This window comes from Eupeodes corollae, chromosome 3, assembly GCF_945859685.1.
Source record: "Eupeodes corollae chromosome 3, idEupCoro1.1, whole genome shotgun sequence".
NCBI lineage: Eukaryota > Metazoa > Arthropoda > Insecta > Diptera > Syrphidae > Eupeodes > Eupeodes corollae.
The window spans coordinates 128,962,405-128,985,354 of record NC_079149.1 but is presented as its reverse complement, the minus strand read 5'-3'; the positions used below and the strand labels follow the sequence as shown (position 1 = coordinate 128,985,354).

The window sequence follows — 22,950 nt, the reverse complement described above, 5'->3', positions numbered from 1 at the left end:
TTTCATTCAAATAAAAATGCGCCTCATAGCTAATCATTAGGAACTCTCGTGGAATTTCTTTTGCTATCATTTGCCTAGTAAACTGTAACGTCGCCGCATAATCAGTCGGTAAGAGTTCATGTGTGATAAGAATCTTGTATGGATGAAAGTGCATTGCTTTCAACATCCTATTGAAAGATCGGCGAGAAATGTTCAACGGTTGAGAATATTTTACGGCCGAACGGAGAGGACTTTTCTGTAAAGCACTCATAACTCGATCAACGTTTTCTGGTGTACCCACCGTGATAGGACGCCCGGTTGGTTTTTTATCAGCCCGGGCCGAAAGTTTTTAACCCGGAGGATTGAACTTATGTAGTTTTTCAAGTAGGCAGTTGCATCTTTTAAGAGTCTCTTCTAAATTTCGTCCCATATAACAATAAAATCGTAGAGAGAACAAGATGTTCCCTCGAGATCATTGATAATACTCGTATGTTGATCCATAAAGCGTTGCCAAATGTTGGGTACGGTTTTAACTTCAAACATGGTGGAATGAAGAACTGTCCAGTCTTAGGAAAATGACGAGGACAATTTTCAATATCTGCCACAAACATAAGTTTTACCAACCGTATAAAGACTCTCTTATAATTTACAAGCAAGCCCTGTTATCAACCAAAAGACACGGCTGGAGATAATACTGTCAATCAATCGAAGACATAAAGGACTCCGCAAGGCTTAGCAAAGTTTTATCGAAGGAACATTGTAATCCATCATTTCTTAAAAAACCTGATGGAACCTGGACAGCCTCTCCAGCAGAATCTCTTGAGCTACTGATGAAGACGCACTTTCCAGGTTGCGAGAGTGATAACCCCGAACCGCTTGAAACAACAGAGCTAAACGTAGCTCATGTGAAGCAAGTCAATTCCGTTATAACCAGAAAAAATATTTTGTGGGCCATCAATACTTTTTCTCCATATAAATCCCCATTCATGGATGGCATACTGCCAATTATGCTTCAAAAGTTGCATGATGTGGCAGCTTCATGGCTGGAACAAATTTTCAAAAGATGTCTCCTTCTCAAACATGTGCCCATGTCGGGGAGACAGGTCAAAGTAGTTTTTATCCCGAAAGTGGGTAGGCGAGGTCACGAATCCGCGAAGGATTTCAGACCAATAAGCTTAGCATCTTTTGTGCTTAACACCTGATAGCGCATTCTTGATTACCATCCTAGAAATCCTAGTTGGACGACTGCTCGAAAGCTCTGCTTATCTTAAGGGCAAATCTACGGTGACTGCCCTCCATGAGGTAGTGCGTACTGTAGAACAAACAATCCATTATAAAGAATTTACTCTTGCCACCTTCCTGTTCCTAGACATAGAAGATGCTTTTAACAACGTCTTTACCGAATCCATAGAAGACTTCATTCGAGAATGCATTATTTCCATGCTCAGTGGTAGGAAGATTCGAGCCTCTCTAGGCAATACAATCGCAACAAAACACGTGAGTAGGGGAACACCCCAGGGTGGTGTCCTTTCGCCTCTTCTATGGCTTCTGGTCATGGATACAATTCTCGTTAAATTAGAGAGAGAGGTAGCCTATGCGGATGATTTGGTGCTATTGGTATCAGGAAAGGACACCTCTGTGATTAGTGAAATCACGGAGTCAGCTTTGAAGAAAGTTAGCAGCTTGGCCACGAGTTGTGGACTAGGAGTTAACCAAAGTAAAACTGAACTGTTGATCTTTACTACCAAAACTAGAGTACCGCCCTTCACGCTACCTCGACTCAACGGTCAAATCCTATCATTGTCTTCCAGTGCAAAATATTTGGGAGTTATACTCGACCCTAAACTAAACTGGAAACTAAAAATTGAAGTACGGGTTAAGAAGGCCTTTCGGCAAAAAGTGGGGACTTCAGTCGAAGATGATTTTATGGACATACACAGCCGTAGTATGTCCAATCTTAACATATGGGTCGATTGTGTGGTGGCCTGCTCTTAGCAAAGCCTATAATATTGATAAGCTAGCAGCTTCCGTGGGCACCAAAGGGCCCATGTGTACTTGCCCAACGGACGCCTTAAACGTTATTTTGGATCTTCTACCAATCGACCTTTTTATTAAATACATTGTTTCCTGCAGCGCTATTAGGCTGAATGAATCAAACAGCTGATTGTCAAAACCTTATGGTCGACACAACCATCTTTACTGACGGTTTAAAGATGGAGTGCGGAGTTGGTTCTGGGATCTTTTCCTAAATGTAGCTAAATCCTTTAGGCTTCCTGACTTTGCTAGCGTTTTTCAGGCTAAACTGCTGGCATAAGGGAGGCATGTAAGATACCTAAACAAAGCCCAAAACAAAACCGAAATGCGGCTATCTTCACAGACAGTCAGGCAGCTGTCAAAGCCATTAACTCGACCACATCCTCATCTTAATTGGTCCAGCAATGTCGCGATGAACTTGCGAGCCTTAATATTAACCTCGTTGTCACCCTGATCTGGGTTCCGGGCCATAGTGGTATCGTGGGAAATGAACGGGCTAACGAGCTAGCCAGGCAAGGATCGGCCCTTCATAGCTCACTTGCGGAAATGTTTAACAATCCTCTTGGTGCTATAATAAATAATATAACATAATAAAACCCATACAAACGATCTTCTATGCAGGCTAAGGCAAGACATAGCCAGGATTGTTGCGGTTTGTACCGGACATTGGCCTATAGAAGTTCATGCAGAGAAGTTGTGTATCTCTTACAACACCTTTTGCCGTAGTTGTAGTGACCAAAGAGAAAGTGAAACGATAATCCATTTCCTCTGCAAATGTCCTGCTTTGGCAAACAAAAAGAATCTCAAAAATTATTGCACTAAAAAATTAAAAACGTAAAATACAACCATTAAAAAATTAAAGTTTAATTTTTTTAGAACTAATTTTTATTTAAAATACATAATGTGGCGCCAACATTTGCCAAACAACGCAGAATAAATTTCAAAATAGTTGGGAACCCTGGTGATCATAGTAGAAATCTTTTTATTTATAAAAGTAAAATATAGCTTAATAATGTTTTTATTAACTTAGGTGTTTCAATTAATTGTATACTTTCGCGAAAACAAAACAAAACCAAAACAAATTATGTTCAATTTTAGAATAATATAACAAAAGTAAGTTTTAACAAAACTTTGTATGTCTCTTGTTCAAGTCATAACTTCTCCATTATTTTCCATACTTTAATTCAGCAAAAAATCTTCTTGTTTAAACTTTTATTTACTCTTGAATATTGATCTTTTTAACCTCTGTTTTATTGTTTTAACAACAAACACTGAGAAATCAACCACAGAAATAATAATTTCTTCAGGCTTAAGCTCTATAATTATTGTAAAAAAAACCTTATTATTCACTTTAAACAAAACCTTTTTCTGCTTTTTCAATTGTTGTAAAGTTTATAGATTTTATTATATTTAAATAAATCCAATTAAATGTCTCACAAAGTGTGAAGTATAAACCTAAGCCTATAAAAATGACCTTAATAAATTCATTTTAGTTATTAATTATTGTGTTCCGACATTGATTGTAAAATTTAATTAAAATTGAAGAAAAAAAAATTGATAAATCAAATTAAATTAAAGTTTTATTTTTATGATCACAGAATTTGTAAAAAAAGCAAGTAATAATAACTTCCGTTAAAATAAACTTATCCAATGTTTAGTAAGTACTTTTAGTTGGCTGATAAAACTAATTTGTGACTCACAGCAGAGTACTTTTAATTTTTAACATATTAAGGTCTAATCAGAGGGTTTTTAATTTTTTTTAAAGTTCAAAGAGTGTGAAATTGTTTGAAAAAGTCCATCCAAGCATGTAATTTATTTAAATATGATACTTGAATAAGAAACTTTAAACAAAATTGTTATCAAATTGTACTAATTTTTATATTTTTGATGTATTGGAAATAAATATTATTACTGTTCAGAATCTTAAAACATCAGGTTATCGGCCTTATCACGATTTAAATACAATATAATAAGGAAATTTGCATTGAGAAAAGATGTCTGAAACGAAATTCAGTATTGAAAAGCTTCGGGGAAGCGAAAACTTCGAAGACTGGAAATTTTCCGTTGAAGCTTATTTCCAAATGAAAGGACTTTGGAAGGCTGTTTCTGATGGTAGTAGGACGGAGAAGGATGCAACGAAGATCTTAAACGCAAAATCGGAGCTTATATTGCTTGTTGAAAGATCCATTTATCCTCATATAAGACATTGCAAAAGCGCTAAGGAGATTTGGGATTCTCTTCAGAAAATGTTTAAAAATTCTGGTCTTGTGACGAGAGTTGGGCTCATCCAAAAGTTTTGTTCTACAAAATTGGAAGATTTCTCTACCGTAGATGCGTACATTAACGATATCTTAAATACATCATACAAGCTCAGGTATGTTGGTCTTAACCTAGATGAATAATGGATGATATTCTCGCGCAATCAGGTTCTAGTGTTAATAACGCAGAAAGTGTGCCTGAGAAACAAAAGAAAAAGTCTAAGAAAAGAAGCCGAGAAAACTCTGAACTTGCTAAAAATTCTACCCCACCATCAAAAAGAACAAATGTCAACATCACTCCAATACCTACAGATCCCCCCGGAACTTCCAATATACCTCAAATTGTTGCCTCAGATTTAGCTTCCAATAGTGACACCGTTACAGGAACTGTAATAAACAACGTCATCCCTATCAAAGCTGTCTCCATACCAAAAATAATTTGTATATCTCGTCTGGACCCAGTTACTACGCCAGAAGATATAACTTCCCACTTAGTATCTACCAAGAGCATACCTTCCAGCTCATCTATCAGGTGTACTAAGATCAGTAAACCAAAAAGCTTTGTTTCCTCTTTTAAATTAATAACGAATCCCACTTACTTTGATTCTATTTGCAACCCAAATATATGGCCCGCAGAGACTTTAGTCAAAGAATTTACTCAAAGTCAAAAACAGAGTGTTTCTTTGAAAAACAAATCAAAAAACTTAACAGGCTTGCGCTCTTCTACCAAAACGTAAGGGGACTTCGTAGCAAGACTACTGACATTTTTCTTAATTCCCAATCATTTCCACACGACGTATTCGTTTTGACAGAAACGTGGCTTAATTCAAGCTTTTCCGACACAGAACTTTTTAGTCAAGAATTCGAAGTTTACAGAAACGATCGTCATGTTGGTAATGCAAAGGATTTAGGTGGAGGTGTTCTCATAGCGGTAAAAAAATACATATTTCTCTTCTTCTGTATCTTTTCCATTTGTATTATCAATTGAACTGGTATGTGTAAAGGTAATGGTACAGACTAAGACTTTTTCATTTTAAACGTTTACATTCCTCCAAAAAGTTTGGAGTCTGTTTATAACGATCTCTCCTTGGCATTAGACTATCTTATAAATTTGTCCAGCTCTGATACCAATATCATACTTCTAGGTGATTTTAATTTACCACACATTGACTGGATTCCATCCGAAGACGAATCCTGCCTTGAAGTCTCTCCTTCTTCTTCACAAATGGAACTATCTCTTCTCGATAAAGTCCTTCTTACTGACTTACAGCAAACAAGCTGTATTAAAAACTCAAAAAATCGAATTCTCGATTTAGTCTTTTCTTCTGACGCTATTAGTACTCTTGTTCTAGAGTCTAGATCAGGAATTACTAATATTGACAAATATCACCCCCCTTTGGACATTTTTTTTGACTTAAGTAATCACCTTACTAATCACAGTAATTCTTTTGATTGCTTATATAATTTTGATTTCAGAAGAGCCAATTTCCAGCAGTTGTCAGAAGATTTAACCATTTCTGGAATTGCTGATACTTACGAAGCAGTTTCAACTTTTTATAGGATCCTTAATTATTGCTTTGAAAAAAAATGTACCGATAAAGAAATCAAGAAATACAAACTTTAGCCATCCTTGGTACACGAAAGAATTGCGTTTACTGCGTAACAAAAGAAATAAGGCATGGAAAACGTATCTCAAAACTCTGTCTCCAGTCAACTGCTCTTTTTATGTTGAACTCTTTAACCAATTTCAATCTCTTTCTAATTTTGTATTTGCTTGTTATGTTACTAATATGGCCACCTCTTTGAAAGAGAATCCTAAAAAATTTTGGAATTTTGTAAACTCAAAGAAAAAATCAGATGGCTTTCCAGTTAACTTCACTTACAAGAACCTTTCGTTAGGTAAAAATTTTGATATCTGTAGAGCTTTCGCAACGAATTTCCGTGAGTCATTTGTTAATAGCCCTCAAGAAGTTGATGAAGGGTTTTTTCTTAATCTTCACATTTTTTCGCAAACTAGCTGTAGTCACATACATGTGCTATAGACTACGGTCCTTGATCTTTTAAACGTGCGTTGAATGATGACTGCTCAGCCGGTCCTGATGGTATTCCCCCGATGGTACTTAAAAAGTGTAGTAATGCTATAGTTGAACCCCTTACGTTTTTATTCAAACTTTCTCTAAAAACAGGCAAATTTCCCAGTATATGGAAGAAGTCATTTCTAACACCAATTTTCAAGAAAGGTAACAAGTCGGATATAAGCAACTACAGGCCCATTGCAAAGCTTTCTTGCATTCCTAAAGTATTTGAACAAGTTGTTTGTGAAAGCGTAGCATATGTTAGTACAAATATCATTTGCGAACAGCAACATGGTTTTGTGAAAAAAAGATCAACCGTTACTAATCTCCTTACATTCTCAAACATATGTTCAAACGCTTTAGAACAAGGTTATGAAGTTGACTGTGTATACACTGACTTTTCTAAAGCTTTTGACCAACTTAGCGACGGAATTATTTTATTTAAACTTAAGGCTCTTGGTTTTCCACCATTTTTCTTAGCTTGGATTAAGTCATACCTTGAAAACAGATCCTACGAGGTAAAATTTAGAAATTGTCATTCTGAACCTTTTGTTGCTCAATCTGGTGCTCCCCAGGGAAGCCATCTTGGCCCTTTTCTGTTCATCCTGTCTATTAACGATGTATCGTCATGTCTACGCTCAAGTAAACTTCTCATTTTTGCTGACGATATGAAGATTTTCAAAATAATAAAGTCCAACCATGATCGTATTCTTTTACAAGCCGACATTGATAGTTTCACATTTTGGTGTGGGAAAAATATCAACCCTTTAAAATGTCAGACTATAACTTTCACTAAAAAACTAATGAGTAACGTATTTGACTACTGTATATCACAGCAAAAACTCTGTCGTGTCTCCACATTTAAAGATTCAGGTGTACATTTCTGTTCCAACTTGAAGTTTACACATCACATTAATTTTATTGTTAATAAGGCAAGTTCTATGCTTGGTTTTATAAAACGCTGGGCAAAGGAGTTCAATGTTCCCTATGTTACCCTTTCTTTGTATAATTGCCATGTTCGTCCTAATCTTGAATATGCTTCGCAGGTATGGACTCCCTATTACGAAATTCATAGAAAACGTATTGAATCAATTTAACATAATTTCATTCCTTGGGAAGATCCCCATGATCTGCCTCCCTATGAACATCGTATTCTACTTCTTCAAATGCAATCTCTCCATCAAAGGCGTGTTTTAATAATGACGTAGTATTTTTTCATCAACTCATTAATGGTGAAATTGATGCACCTTATTTGCTATCTTGTGTACATTTGAATTACCGGGGCGGAACTCATCACCTGCGCACGTTTGATTTTATACATATTGACTTCCATAAAACTAACTATGGCAAGAATGAAGCTTTAAGTCGAATGAGCATTTTATATAACTTAAACTGTTCATCGATAGATTTAAATTTAAATAAGGTGGGATTAAAATCATTGTTAAGAACCAGTGCTCCACTATCGTAAACATTCTCATTTTATTTTTTGTTCTGTAATAGTTAAATGCTAATTTTGTTTTGTATTTTGTGCGTGTGTTAGGCTATATTTGTATTAGTTTTTACTAACAACTAAAACATGCACTACTACTTTCTGAAATTCTGAAGTGTAATGGATAGGATCAATGTTTTTAGCTGGTCTTTCCGAAGAATACAAGCCAATGATAATGGGAATCCAAAGCTCTGGGATTCTTATTACAGGAGACAGTATTAAAACCAAACTTCTTCAAGACGTTAATTTGGATGCAAGTCAAGATACTGCTTTTGTTGGCAAGAACAAGAAAAACTTTGGGAATAACAACTTTAAGGGTCCTAAATGTTACAACTACAACGAATTTGGCCATATTGCTGCTAAATGTCCAAATAGATTAAGAACCATCAAGAAAAGAAGAATGCGATGCTAGGATGTTTTTCCGTCACGGCTCTTGACAAAGAAGAATGGTATTTCGAGTCGGGAGCGTCAGCTTACATGTGCTCAATTTGCATGCTTTTCAAGTAAGATGGAAAATCTTAAAGCTGAGGTAATTGTTGCAAATAATTCAAAAATGCAAGTCCAAGGTATAGGTCAAGTCGATATGAAGGTATCTATTGGAATATTCAAAGAAAGTGAGGTTGAGTTTTTAGTCCTTCACGTTCCTGACTTATGCATTGATCTTTTATCTTTTTCCAAGAAAAGTCTTTGCGCTTTTCATTAAAAGCAAGAATGAGGTAGAGGAAAAGTTCCTTGAGTTTAAAAATTTTGTAGAAAATCAGACTGGTAACAAAATAAAGGCCATTAGAAGCGACAATGGAAAGGAATGTTGCAATTTTAAGATGAAGAAGATTCTAGCAGATGCAGGCATTCAACATCAAACAACGGTTCCATATTCTCCACAACAAAACGGGTTGGCAGAAAGAATGAGTAGAACCATAATCGAAAAAGCGCGTTATCTTCTCATCAAGTCTGGTTGACACAAACGTTTTTGGGCTGAAGCTGCAAATACGGCAGTTTCTTAACGAAGAGAACACTTTGGAAAGGTACAAAAGAAAAAACACCTGAAGAAATCTGGAGTGGAAGAAGAGTGAATCTACAGCAACTTAAAGTTTTCGGTTAAGTGAACGGTGAATATAGGTACAGCTCTTTTGAAAAATGGCACTTGGGAAACAGTTTCTTTACCAAAAGGAAAAAAAGATGCAAGTGGTAATGTCGAAAAATCTAAAGCTAGATTGGTCGTTAAGGGGTATTCGCAACGTCAAGAGTTCGATTATCAAGAAATATTTTCTCCCGTCGCGTCGTAAGGTACACGTCTATAAGGGTACTTTTAAGTTTGGCTGTACGGTATGATTTGGACATCGATCAAATGGATGTTGTGATTGCTTTCCTGCAAAGTGAACTTAACGAAGAAATTTACATAAATCTCCCTGAAGGTTTTCAAAATAAAGTATGTAAACCTAAGAAATCACTGTACGGTCTTAAAGAAGATAGCAGAGTTTGGAATAAGAAATTGGATGAAACTTTAAAGAAAATTGGACTTAAACAATCAAAAACCGATCCTTGTATTAATTACAGATTTGATACTTTGGTTTTAAATACTTAGTTTACTTTATCGTTATCAAACTGTACTAATTTTTATATGTTTTATGTATTGAAAATAAATATTGTTACTGTTTAGAATCTTAAAACATCAAAAATAAAATTAGCGTCTTTATCTTTTTAACTATTTTTTAGATACATTTCTATGTTTTAAAAAGTTGTTTACAAATTAAAACTATTTAAGACTTTTTTGTTGTTGTTGAAAAATTACAAATTTTAGCAAAAGTCAACTTTCACTTTAAAAAGTGGTAGTAAAATTTGACATGATTCATATTAACATTAAAAAAGTCAGTGATAACTGATAACTTTAAATCATGATATCTTTCATTGAAAACAACGTTTTTGATTAAAATAAAGCGTTTTTTGTCAAAGTTGACTATTGAAAGAAAGACTGAACACTGAAATAAGTTCTGGGTTAGAGTTCTAGTAAAGCTATCATTATTTTTAAATATTGAAAATCATTAATCAATGGGATTTTTTTGACAGATCACTTACAGCGATCATTGAAATTTTCTGTCATTCAACAGAAATGTCATTCTGACAGAAATCTGTCATTAGAGGTGTATATAACTAACTAACTAAGTCAGTGGAACGATTCCTTTCTTTTTTTTGACAAAAAAAAAATCAGCTGCTCAGGACAATGAAATTCCGTCAAGAAAAAGATAAATAATTATGCGATTGAACTTCAAAAATCTTTGATTGATTTTATATCGATCTGTTGGTATTATTTTTTTTTTTTCGAAGAAAGAGCAATACAAAATTCATTGAACCTTTTTCTGGATTATCTTTCTTTCGCCATTCGCAAGTCAACAAATATCAAATGGAAACATAATTAATAAATTGAAACAAATAAGACTCAAGCTTATAAAATAGCTCTTTTGAGTCTCAACTAATGCAGAATATGCCAAAATCAGCAAATGTTTGCAAAAGTAGTTCCCAAATTTGACTACCACATCTATTATCTGTCAAAATAATAATACAAATTAATAGAAAACAAATTGTAACTTTGAAAATACATATTTTTTCTTTGAGCTGTCAAATTCAATGAATCGGCAAACCGATGTCAATGCTTCTGTTAAATTTTAACGAAACTTAACGAATCTCTTTTGAACGGTATTATTGTTTATCTAAAAAGGGTTGTGGTGTCTTTAATGGCTGAATAACAAACACGCTTCAGCTTCGGCTTCACCTGACGTTTACGAGCTCAGCCATAGGAAATCAATGCATGCTATCACAATGGAGCTTCGAACTCACGTTTCGTTTGACAATCGTAAGGAAAAGAACGTTCTGTAACGTAATGTGACTCCAAACGGAAGCTATAGTTAAATTATTTGAAAATTTGCTTTGTCTGACAGCTCAACACCTGTAAAAAAATATCAACAAACAAAATATTTGCTATTTGCAGGGATGAAATAATAGAAATGTCATTGAAAGCAACCTCGAAGCAGGCCCGCCGTAACGCAGACGAAGCCGAAGCTAAAGTAAAGAGAAGGGAAACACAAAATCAGTAAAATAGGCCCAATTTCCACATTTTTAACTCGATAAGTTCATGAATTCAATCTTTGAGGTCTTGAATCAACTGTGGTACATTTAAATGGGTCTAATGTACATATATGTCACGTGACCCCAGTGAAAAAAGTTTCTTTCATTGCTTGTGTTGAAAAAGCATAGTTTTTGCAAACTTAAATGCATTATTAAAGCGTGAAGTATTCATTTATAGTAAAGGTGGACTTTTTAGCAGTAAAATGTCAAAATATATGTTCTATCGAGCTGTTAAATCAATCTGACGACTTTAACAGGAGGTCGCAAAAACCCTTTTCAAAACTTTTCTTAAGGACATAAATATATGTTTTTGAAAACCCTCAAAAACTTTAGTCAAGTGCTAAGTGATGACAATTCTAAACTTAAGATGAAATTTGACAGTTAAAATTTTATGGTTCGTAAAACCGAAGCATTTAGTTAGGAAAAATTGACACACTTAATTCAAATTGTATGCTGTTTCCGGTAAAAGACTAAAATCCCACCCATTGCCTTGATACTGACATTTATTTGATCAGTATGTAGTTTCATGACCGTCGTCAAAAAAGTTTGATAATTCTTCTTAAAGTTGACGAAATCAAACCAATATTCCAAAATTCTCAAGCCCCTAACCTCAAGCCGAAAATACAAATCCAGAATTAATTCGAGACAAAATTCCAATTTTAGTTTTCAATTTAATTTATTTTCTATATACTGTTTATTAAATCTATATCATTACAATTTATTTACAAAGTACATCGCTTATCTAGGCTATTTCGCATAATATATAACATAACCTAAAAAAAAAATAAAACAAAAATTAATCAAAATTTCATCGATATTTTTTTTTCTTCTTTTGTTTCTGTGTCCAGTCGTTTGTTTTATTGTTAAGGTTTTCTAAACCTTGTAAATTAAAGCCACCAATGCAACCAACAACGCTGCTATTGACACTCCTAAGGCTGAGCTTCCATTGCACATAGTTGTTGTACATGCTGAACATTTCTTTGTTTGATTATTATTGGCCATATCCAATTCATCACAAACTGGACGTTCATTGGTTTTGACTCCAATGCAACCACGTTTAGTTCCGAAGACATTGTCGTCTACAACAAAATAAAAGAAGACACATTTAGAAAAGGCTTTACAACACCTAAATGACACTCAAAAAACTTACATCTCTTTTGGATTTTATAACAGTAATAGGTGATTCCATTGAATTCAGTATGTCTCCTCTGTCGGTTATAAGTACCTTCGGTTAAATTTCCTGGAGAGAGAGGATAAGCCCAAGTGATATTTTCTGAAGGAATTACTAGATCGGACTCAGCAGTCGTTGTTGTTGTTGTTGTCGTAGTTGTTGTTGAACTTTCTTCAGTTGGAGTCACAAAGACTGCTGGAGTTGTTGTTCCGGAAGATGCACTTGCATTTGAGCTATCCACAGTCGAAGGAGTAGTTGAAGAAGTCAAAATACTTGTCGACAATGTTATCAGTTCGATTGTTGTGTTTGTTGTTTCGGGATCTTCAGTTGAAGATGGCCTTGCTGTTGAGTCTCTGTGAGGCATTGCAGTGGTTGTTGATGACGTTTCACTTGGTGACGTGGTTGTTGATTCACTTCTACTACTTGATGACATTGATGCACTTGCTGCTGTTGTCGTGGACATCATGTGAAAGTTTTCGCCACCACATTGTTCGAGAGGTGTTAATTTCTTGTTGACCTTTTCACAATTATCACAGACATAGCATTGCAAAACAGTGTGCCCTGGAAAAGTAAATAATAGTTTATCCAATTAAAAAATGGTATTTATCAAAGATTATACTATTTGAGATAAGTATAGATAGTAAGATTGTTTACGCATTGTTCAAATATTTGAAGCGCTTTTTTATCAAAGTATCAAGTACTTATGTGTAATTAATTACGAGTAAATTACTTGGTACTTTTTTATTGAGATTTCTTGGTCACTGCCTCAGACAATATCATTTCAAGTATAACGGTACTTTTTTCTTATCATAAATTTATAGGTTGCTGACTTTTCCTCGGGTAATTTTTGTTTAAGTTTTATCTATGAAGAAGAACTTCAAGTGGATACTACTTTTATAAAAGAAAAATGAAGAGTCACTAGACAGAAGCCTCTCATAATAATGAATTTCTTCACTTTATTTGATCATCGAAAATGAAGATTAACTTTAACTTAAGAACAAACTAAGTTAATGATAGCACACGTTCCTGTAGAAATATTAGAATCACAATTTTTCATTTAATTTTGATTGGTTATCCAGAAGAAGAAATAAATAATGATTGACTTGTTATGTCAATTCAATTCAATAAGCATTGAATTTTTCTGCTGAGAAAAAGAACTGTCATTTTGGTCAGTTTTTCATTGGCTGCGTTCAATCTCGTGTTGGATAGGGTATCTTGGAGAGGTGGATTTTTAGATACCTTGTTGAACGAGATGGATAGCTGTCAAAAAATAGAAACAACTTTCAGCTGTTCACAAAAAGTCAAAAGTCGAGTCAAAATTGTTGTAAGATAAAACATTCAATGGATAATTCAACTGATTCGTCGGACGATAATGAATTTATAGGTGCGTAACAATTTAATAAATAAGAGATAACCTTAATCTACAATCTATGTTCAGTTTCTTATTAGCTCAATTGGAATTCTACGGTTAATAATTTACTTTCAAAATCTCCGGTCTAAAACGATTTACGTTTAACAGAAAACTATCCTTATCAGAAACGGGGATTATTACCTTCTAAAATTCGGAGGCAAATAGGTTCTTCTTCGTCTATTATGTGCAGAAAATCCTCAAATACAACTTCAACTAACATTTTGAATCTTTTCGTTTACCAACAAATACAAAAAGATGGAATCAATTTTCAAATTTCTTGAAGTTCAACCATGCGTTGAATCAGCTGTTCTGTCAGATATCTACATACCCCAGAAATTCTTCGATACCTTTTTTGACGTCTCAGCTTTTATTGATCAGCTGTTATTTTACACGTAAAACACTAACGAAAAGGTATGCGGATACCCTATCTGTCTGAGACTGAACACAGCCATTCAAATTCAGTAAGACAGTGGAACTGTCATTTTTCAATATATGTATAAAAAGAAATGTCATTCTGTACGAATCGAAAACAGACACTTTTTACCATAAAAGGGAAGGTTTTTTGTACACGCAAAACTAGAATTTCTACAGAACTGTCATTTTGGAACATTCAGAAATCAAATTTAAAAAATATCTCTTCCCTCTGAAAAATGAACTGCAACTATGCCAACTAGTTGCGACTTTTTCTTCTCGTTGAAAAAAGAACTGTATTTTTTGTTGCCATTCTGATTGAATAGAAATAAGAACTATCATTCTCAACTATTTTGAATTTAACTCCGAAAGTTAAGGTTTAGAAATCGGAACTATTCAATGGTTGAACGGAACTGTTCTCTAAACACTTAACGGCTGAATTACAAACACACTTTAGCTTCGACTTCACCTGACGTTTACGAGTTGAGCCATAGCAATTAAATACCTGCTATCACAATGGAGCTTCGACCTCAAATTTCGTTTGACAGTCGTTAGGAAACGAACGTAATGTAACGTGATGTGACTCCAAACCGAAGCTCTAGTTTATGGCTGAAACACATACACGCTTCAGTTTCGGCTTCGTCTGCGTTAAGTTAGGCCTGCTTTGTGGTTGCTTTGAATGACATTTCTATTATTTCATCCCTCCAAAGAGCAAATATTTTGTTTGTTGACATTTTTTTACAGCTGATGAGCTGTCAGACAAAGCAAATGTTCAGATAATTGAACTAGAGCTTCCGTTTGGAGTCACATTACGTTACATTACGTTCTTTTCCTTACGATTGTAAAACGAAACGTGAGGTCGAGGCTCCATTGTGATAGCATGCATTGAATTCCTATGGCTGAACTCGTAAACGTCAGGCAAAGCCGAAGCTGAAGCGTAATTGTGATTCAGCCATTAATTATCTGAACATTTGCTCTGTCTGACAGCTCAACAGCTGTACAAAAAATTTCAACAAACAAAATATTTACTCTTTGGAGGATGAAATAATAGAAATGTCATTCAAAACAACATCGAAGCAGGCCCACCGTAACGCAGACAAGCCGAAGCTGAAGCGTGTATGTGTTTCAGCCATAAACTAGAGCTTCCGTTTGGAGTCACATCACGTTACATTACGTTCGTTTCCTTACGACTGTGATTTAGCTATAAGTTCCTTAGTTACAGGTTTAAAAATTTGATGAAATACAAAATCAGTTAAAGATATTACTTTGAAGGAAGTGTTATATGCCTTTGGACCAGTCAAGGCAAATATTGTTATTTCATGGAAGGAAAGTTGAGTTAACAAATATATTTCATGTTCATCTAAATTTCCGATACACGTAATAACTTTCAACACGCACTTTGAAATAAAATCAGAACCGATTGAAAGTGTAAGTCACTATATGAACTGGTTCTCCACGAGTTCTACGCTGTGGGGCGCCATTATTAGATTATAATTAAAATTACAGCAAAGTGACAGTTTCTTATTCACCTTCATTACATAACAGTATAAATAATATGCCCCACTGTCTAGACTCTAGAGGATTTTATTCCAAGTGTTATTCATATTCAATTATAAAGATTTCAAGGGACATCAAGCTTTTTTTAAACAACGTTTGATTCCTTGCCTTTTTTTTCACAAATCTCGATTTCCGTATAATATCAACAGAATCTACGTAGGCAGAAACGAGTACTTACAATTTTTTTCTTCCATTACAAATAATTTAAAGCTAAATTATTTCATCCAAAAAAGGGGATTCAATTCGAGTGTTACAATTTCCAAATACAAAAAAAGCAAAGCTTGTAGGTATACAAAAACCAGTTGGCCAAGCTTGACTCTAAATAATAAACCAAATGCTTTTAGTCATATTCAAGATTCAAGTTAGCTTAACTTTTATACCTAAAGTGTGTAGAGTCAGACAATTCCTTATGAATAAAAAAGGTTTTAAACTTTTTGTTATTGTAAAGAAACAAGCCTTGGTGGCATGCGGTTCTTAAATCGTTGCAATATATAAAATTTATATCAAACGAAATATAACAAACAATAATAAAAAGAAAAAAAAAACCTACATAAATATGCCCACTTAAATCTTATACCAATTCGCATTGCCATTCCTAACACGTGATTAATTCAACTTTGGTCGGTCGATCGGACGGTAAATGTCGGTCGGTGTCGGTACGGTCGGTACTGTCGGTCGTGTCGTTCGCTTGACGGTCGGTTTGGCCCAAACCGGATTAAAAGTATGAGAGATTGCATTGTATGGTAGTAGAAGAAGTATTAGACTTGATTTGAAATCGTTAATCTGGAAAAGTTAATTTTATCAATTTTTTTTGGTTAATACACTTTTGATTGAAACCAGCGACTCGACGACAAACGAAGGCAACAAAAACAGCTTAACATGATGCAGTTTTTATTTTGAGTATCCATGCAATATCACTCCAATGAAATTGAATTTAATAACTATAAATGACGTTTGATACAAGTTTTTTAATAAATGTGCGCCATTTATAAATTAACTGAATGACATTTAAGATTTGACAGTTGTTGTTGTAGTTTGATTTTAACTTTCGATATACGAGTAGATAAAAACGAAGGTAGACGTACTTTATTTTGTTTAAGCTTCTTAAACTTGATTTGGAATTTTTGTATGTAGATTAAAATGTATTGCTTCATATTTCTTAACCTGTACGCCTAGATCAAATTTGATCATATATTTTGACAGAAGTAATTTTTCATTGGAAAAAAAAATCAATTTATTCTCAGAACAAAAAATAATTCTATCTTAGAAAGGCCATCACATCAATATGAATATTTATAATACTGTACATCGACTATAATTAACTTTATTCTTAATTTAAATAAAGATACATTAAAGTTAGTGCGAATAGTAAATAATAATAATAATTTATTCAACAGAATTTCAAGTTATCTACATTTTTTTATTGACATTGACTTTTGCTTAAGATCAAGAAACCCACGTGATATCACAACACGATGCTTATATTCAGATTTTTAATTTTTTTATATCTTTTTTCTATTTAATTTTCAATTATATGTTAATGTTAACAAGAAGTTGTAAATAAGCAGTACCTAATAAAAATCACATGAAATAAACAAATTTCCTGTCAGATAAAAAAATATTGCAGATAGATAGACGTGTGATGAATATTGTGGAAAAGATTTACATAAAAGAGGTTTTGCGGTTAATTTAAAGATGAGTAACAATTTGATTTCTGTTTAAATGTGATTCGTTATTAAAACTTGGATCCATATCTGAAATCACATTGTTTTAGTCTTTTGTTTCTAACTTTTTATGACGATTTAAAATAACGGACGATTGATGGATTGATAAAATTTTTCAAGGACGTGTTCAGATGCAGGTTAATGGCGTTCTTAATTTTGGTCATCCAGAACTATTCTAAACCACACAAATTGACAGTTCTTATTCTAAATTAAAGATAATAAAAAGATTTTTCTGGATTTTAATTCAGAAGTTGCCTATTCACAATATTGAAATATTAATTGTAAATAATTGTTATAACCAAGTTGACAGCGCTTCTTCTCTTCTAAAGGAAAAATGACAGTTCATTTTTTCAATAAATGTAAAAAATCTTCCGAATTTACTTAGTTAACGTATATACAGAAGTTAACGAACTTCGAATAATTTGAAGCGTTCTATTGGTATTCTTTCTTTCACATTACAAATAAAATCGCAACGATTTGATCTGTAACCAGATTTCTTAATACATTTTTCTTCTTCTTGTTTGACGTTTGCCTTTTAACTTTAAGAAATAGAATACTTGTTTTAGCCACTTCTGTCACTTAATTCCTCAAAGAAATGTCAAAAATGAATGTTTGGCAATAGACTTATTAGGTTGTCAATTGTTTCATTTTGATTTTATTGAAAAAATAAATTATTTTACAAATGGAAAATTATTGGAAAACAATTACAAATGTCATTTGTGATTGTTCATTATATTATAACTTAATTTAATGACAGTGTTACAAAACGTCGAAAATTTTCCCACTGACAGAAGCATACAAATGGCGGTGTTCACAATTACACATTAAACTACGGGTGTCTTCATAAACGCAGAAAATCGCATTTCTTTTCTGATGCATTTGTGAACGCACTCCCAATGCAGAATGTCTGCAGTAAACAAAACGGTTTGACTCAGTCCGATTTGTATGTAAACAGAGTTCATAAACGTCATATAAAAATCGCTCCCAAATAAATTTAGTTGAACTTGATTACCGACTTAGAAAAGAAAATTAGAATTGACACAAATATCTTGCAAAGAAAAAAAAGAAAGAAAACTATAGCGAAACAATTTTTAAGCTTAAAAACTTATCGCATATTGCCAAAAAATGCATTCTTCATGAAAGTAATTTCAGAGTATCCTGGCGATATATTCCGTAGTCATTTTAGGATGTCGAGGTCCACATTCAATGTAAGCTTCTTTGTGATTATTATACAATATTATTATTATTCTTTTTGTTATTATTTGAATGATTTCCGTTCTTTCTGCAGCCAAACAAATTCAGCTGCACAATCTGCCAGACGCTGACGACAGTTTGACGTTTATAAACGGTAGATACTGCAGTTTGATTAGGTTAGTTCAATCGAAAGTCTGACGCAGTTCTTAGTTAGGCTGACGTTTATGAATGGAAAGGATGAGAAAATTTTCGATTTTTTAAGAAAACGAGTGGAAATGAGAATGTCAAAATGAGTTGCTTAAATTTGAACTTCAATTTAAAAAATAGTAATTGAGGTTGCAAAACCCCAAAAAGCAAACAAATATTCAAATTTCGAGTTCCCAAACTATTGAAAGATAAAAATTTCAATGGATAGTTTTAATAATTCACTGAATTTTTACCGAGAAACATACAAATTTGAAATTAATTGTCAAGTTCCTTTATATTCAACCATATGTCAAATCAGCTGTTCTGTCAGATATCCACATACGTTTATACAAGAAATTATTGAATACTCTTGGATTCCTTTTTTAACACTCCAGCTGTTATGGATCAGCTGTTCTTTTATACGTTCAACAATAACAAAAAGTTATCCGGATACCTTATCTGTGTGAGATTAAACGCATCCATTGTTCGTTGTTGTCACTTTAATTGATGACAATGTCATACAAAACTTCAAACATTTATTAACGAATACAATTATAGAAGTGAAGGTGTTCAAAATTACACATTTAAAGGGAAGGGAACATTTTCGTTCTTAAAAAATGATAAAACGTCAAAATAAGTGGCCTTAAGGGGTTCAATGTAATCATTGGGTAATTTGGGTTTCAATTGGAAAACCAATACTTGTTTTTCATTTGTTTGTCATTGTGATTGTGAATTATTCTTAAACAATTTTTTAAAAGAATTTTCACCATGTTCGTTAAATAAAACAATTCACACAACAACATTCGGCAAACTGACAGATGAAAATTGTACAGGAATTGTAAGAAGAGCTATAAATCTATCAACCAGTTTATTTTCCTAGTGCAATTCAAATGGTTCAACGTCAGAATTTTGTTAGATTTCAATAATACGAAATAGATGCTTTTGTGTGCGAGGATGTCAAATTTTGACGTCTAATATTTACACGAAAAAATGTTACAATGAAAATATGAATGAAATTTTGTTATTAAAAAATTCGGAACTTTATTATTAAAACATAAATTCAATATGAACATATGTATAGTGTCAAATGTATGCGTTCACTGGGTTATGATTGTGAGAAATGTCAAAAAACGTATGTTCATCAATTTGATTCTGTCAAGTTTATAAGTTTTGCAAACAAGTTTTCACGGATCTTTAAGATTTGACAGTTAATTATTTCGAATCGATTCATATCCTAAGTAAATAATTTACAGGAGACATTTTACCAAAAATGTAGTTCACTAATTCGCTGTCAAAAAGATCTCTTTTTGAAAAAAGTTATCATAAAGAAAAAACTTAATGACAATTTGCCATATAAAAATAATGTCAATACCAACTGCATCAATATAAAATGGAAGGTATGAAACTGGGCTGTCTTCCGAGTACATTGAAATTAAAGCAAATGACGTCTTTGCAATTAAATACCATCATATTATATCAAAACCACTCAAAATGTTAATTAAAAACACTTTGTTTTTATAATGTTAGCAATTTATTTTTAACTATACACAAACATGTTAAAGTTCATGTTAATAAACAAGATTTAATTATTTATAGATTAAAAATTTAAACAACAATTTTTAGAAATTCTTCATAAAAATAAAATCATTAATTTCGTGAAAATATTTTGTTATTAACAAAAAACTTATAAGCGTGACTTTTAAAATAATTGATTATAAAAATAAGTTTAAAAAACTCCCAGAACTTTCAAAATTAAGTACGAAGTTAGTATTATCTTGAGAAAAATAACCATGAAACAAATATTCTAGAATTAAATTTTATTTTCGAAGATTGTGAGATTATATCCGGTAAAACGTTAACTAGAACATTATAGATTGATAAAAAGATAAATGGTAGTTAACTACTGGTTAAACTTGTATTTATTTTTATAGAATTCATAAAATTTTAGTGTTTTTTTTTTATTTCTGTGTGGTTTTGTACACATGCTTGACCTTTAATGTTGCTTTTATTTTATTTATTTTTTTTTTTGAAAAAAAGGAATTGTATATTTTAAATATTCTTATGCAATTAAATGTTAAGGACAACAATAAATAACACACTAAATTATAAAAAAAATAATTGCATAACACCGACTTTGTTCGTTATGTCGTAAAAGAAATAAAATAAAAATATTAAGCACTTTCAAATTCACATAGAAAAAAGAACAAAAGACCAAAAGTACAAAAAGTCCAAAAAGGTATCTCGAACTCGATCACATTCAATTTTTGTGGACATAGTAGTTACAATAGTTCAAACTTATGAAATCCACGTCTCTTTTTTTTTTCTTGTAAAGATTCAAAGATTGTTCCATTTAAAAAAAACACCAAAAAGTCAGAGGTTCAAAGACTTCACACACAATATCATGGATATGGTAGGTTAGGTAGGTAGGTAAGGTAGTTAGATATGCACATTATTTAAACCGCCCTCACTTTAGGTAAACCACATTTTTATCCAATTAATCACCTTTTGTTGCAACAACCATCAGCAGCACCAACAGCAGAGGCAGAGTTAGAGTTAATCCACATGTAAGTTTCATTGTTCCAAATTCACAAAACAACACTTAAAAGAACAAAAAGACAAAAAAGTTCGATCTCGAAATTTGAAGAAAAATCAACTCGGATAGGTCGGCTAGGTATAGGTAGGTTCGAGTGGCACGTCTAATCGAAGCGGCTTCTGGCACAAAACTGAGAACTCTTGTATTTTAAAGCTTGACTACCGATCTCAGCAACGAATTTTCAACTAAATTGTTTGGGATTTAACTTTAACATTTTATATTGGTTGCAGGTTTAAATGTACGAAAGTACGCCTTTGGTCAGCTGATCCAAAGTGCGGCAAGTGCCGCTTTAGAGTCGTTCGGTCGGTATAGATTTAGTGACGCTCGCGCTGGTGGAGCAGTTGTATCTTTTTTTGAAGCATAACCTCAACTTAACTATCTCTCGAATCTGTGTATGCTTTGAATAAAATAATGTATCTAAATCCATAAAAAATAAGCTTTTTGAGCAATTTTGTATGTTTTAGAAGCTCATGATTGTGATCTTGGACATTCCAATACTCAATCTAGTCCCGAAAAATGGAAGTTTTGGTTTTTGTTTTATTAATAAGATCACACTCTTAAGTCAAAATTTAAAGAGTTCACTTTCATGAAGTGCCATGATGTCTTGAAAGCCACATTTCCCTCCGCAAGCTTATTTTGTGTTGTGTATCATGATGTTAATTGGGTAAGATGACGCTACTTTGGGGTTCAACAATCATGTTATTTTGATTATTATATTTTTTTTTATTTTGTGATGGAGAATAAATTAGCGGGTTGGTGGTAATAAAATGTGGCAGGTAAGTTTGCAAACAAAATTCATTTGCGTTTGCATTTAACGAAAATTTGGTTCATATAGTTTGAGATGTAATGTTGTTTTGTCAAGACTTAATATATAAAATTAAAAAAAATTGTTTCAATATAGTTTAGTTTTTGTTGACTCTTTATTTCATTAGATAATTAATAACATTTTTTTAAATTTTCAATTTAGATATATAAAAAAAAACTTGCTAAGTCTATACGGTTTGTCCTATGGGTCTACCAGACTGATATTTTTGAGTTTAAATACAATATTAGAGCAAAAATAATAAATATCTAGATTTGTATCTTAAAAGTCTTCATTTATCATACAATTCCTATAACGAAGAGCAGCGATAGTATAATTGTATAGGGCATCCCATCCGACATTTCCGTTTAGTATGGCAATAAGCTCGGCTTCATTAAGGCTCTTTTTCTAAAATATCTCACCCTGAACTCTTTCATGATTGGTCAGACCGCAATAAAATGATGAATGCCTTCTCGTATGTTCAGATTGCAAAGACTGCAAATTAAAGGTAAATCTGGGCGATGAGGCATGTTAGGTTTAAGTAATTTTCCTCTCGTTTTAAAAATAGTGCTAATTTGTTTAATGGCATGGTGTTAAGAAGGTATGTATTATTACCAAGGCAGAAGTTCAAACGGTTATGAAAACACCTAACAAGACGAACGAGCCTCAGATGCGTTTTTGTCGTACAAGATGTGACCATATTTTTCTAAAAGTATATCAAACTTTTTCCTCAGCAGGGAAGGTTGTTCATTTTGAGTTACCGCCAAACTTTCCCATTCCATTGCCATATGTCCTGCCGCCATAATTGAACACTTCAGTATGATTTTGGGTATTCTTGCATCATTCATTTGTAAGACTTTGACAATATAGTCGAAATGCATGCTTAGAGTTTCAAGTATCATGGGACCCAGCCCTGTTTCCAGATACAGCATGTAGTTTTGAG

The 22,950-nt window shown here is 33.1% G+C and overlaps 1 protein-coding gene across 1 annotated transcript; it reads right to left on the bottom strand.

The window, feature by feature from the left end:
* Positions 1-11,615: 11,615 nt before the first annotated feature.
* LOC129950182 (uncharacterized) lies at positions 11,616-21,397 on the bottom strand. The gene is made up of 3 exons (XM_056062029.1): positions 21,115-21,397; positions 12,109-12,690; positions 11,616-12,037 (listed from the first exon to the last, which is right to left on the bottom strand). The coding sequence occupies exons 1-3, from the start codon at positions 21,185-21,187 to the stop codon at positions 11,832-11,834; spliced, it is 861 nt and encodes a 286-aa protein (XP_055918004.1). The 5' UTR covers positions 21,188-21,397; the 3' UTR covers positions 11,616-11,831.
* Between the last annotated feature and the right edge of the window lie 1,553 nt (positions 21,398-22,950).

Bases quoted from the DNA above. Each gene is read 5' to 3' on its own strand.
- LOC129950182 (XM_056062029.1), bottom strand. From the start codon at position 21,187: ATGAAACTTACATGTGGATTAACTCTAACTCTGCCTCTGCTGTTGGTG. The intron at 12,691-21,114 runs GTGATTAATTGG...TTACTTTTCCAG, and splicing joins GATGGTTGTTGCAACAAAAG to GGCACACTGTTTTGCAATGC. The intron at 12,038-12,108 runs GTAAGTTTTTTG...ATTTTGTTGTAG, and splicing joins TTATAAAATCCAAAAGAGAT to ACGACAATGTCTTCGGAACT.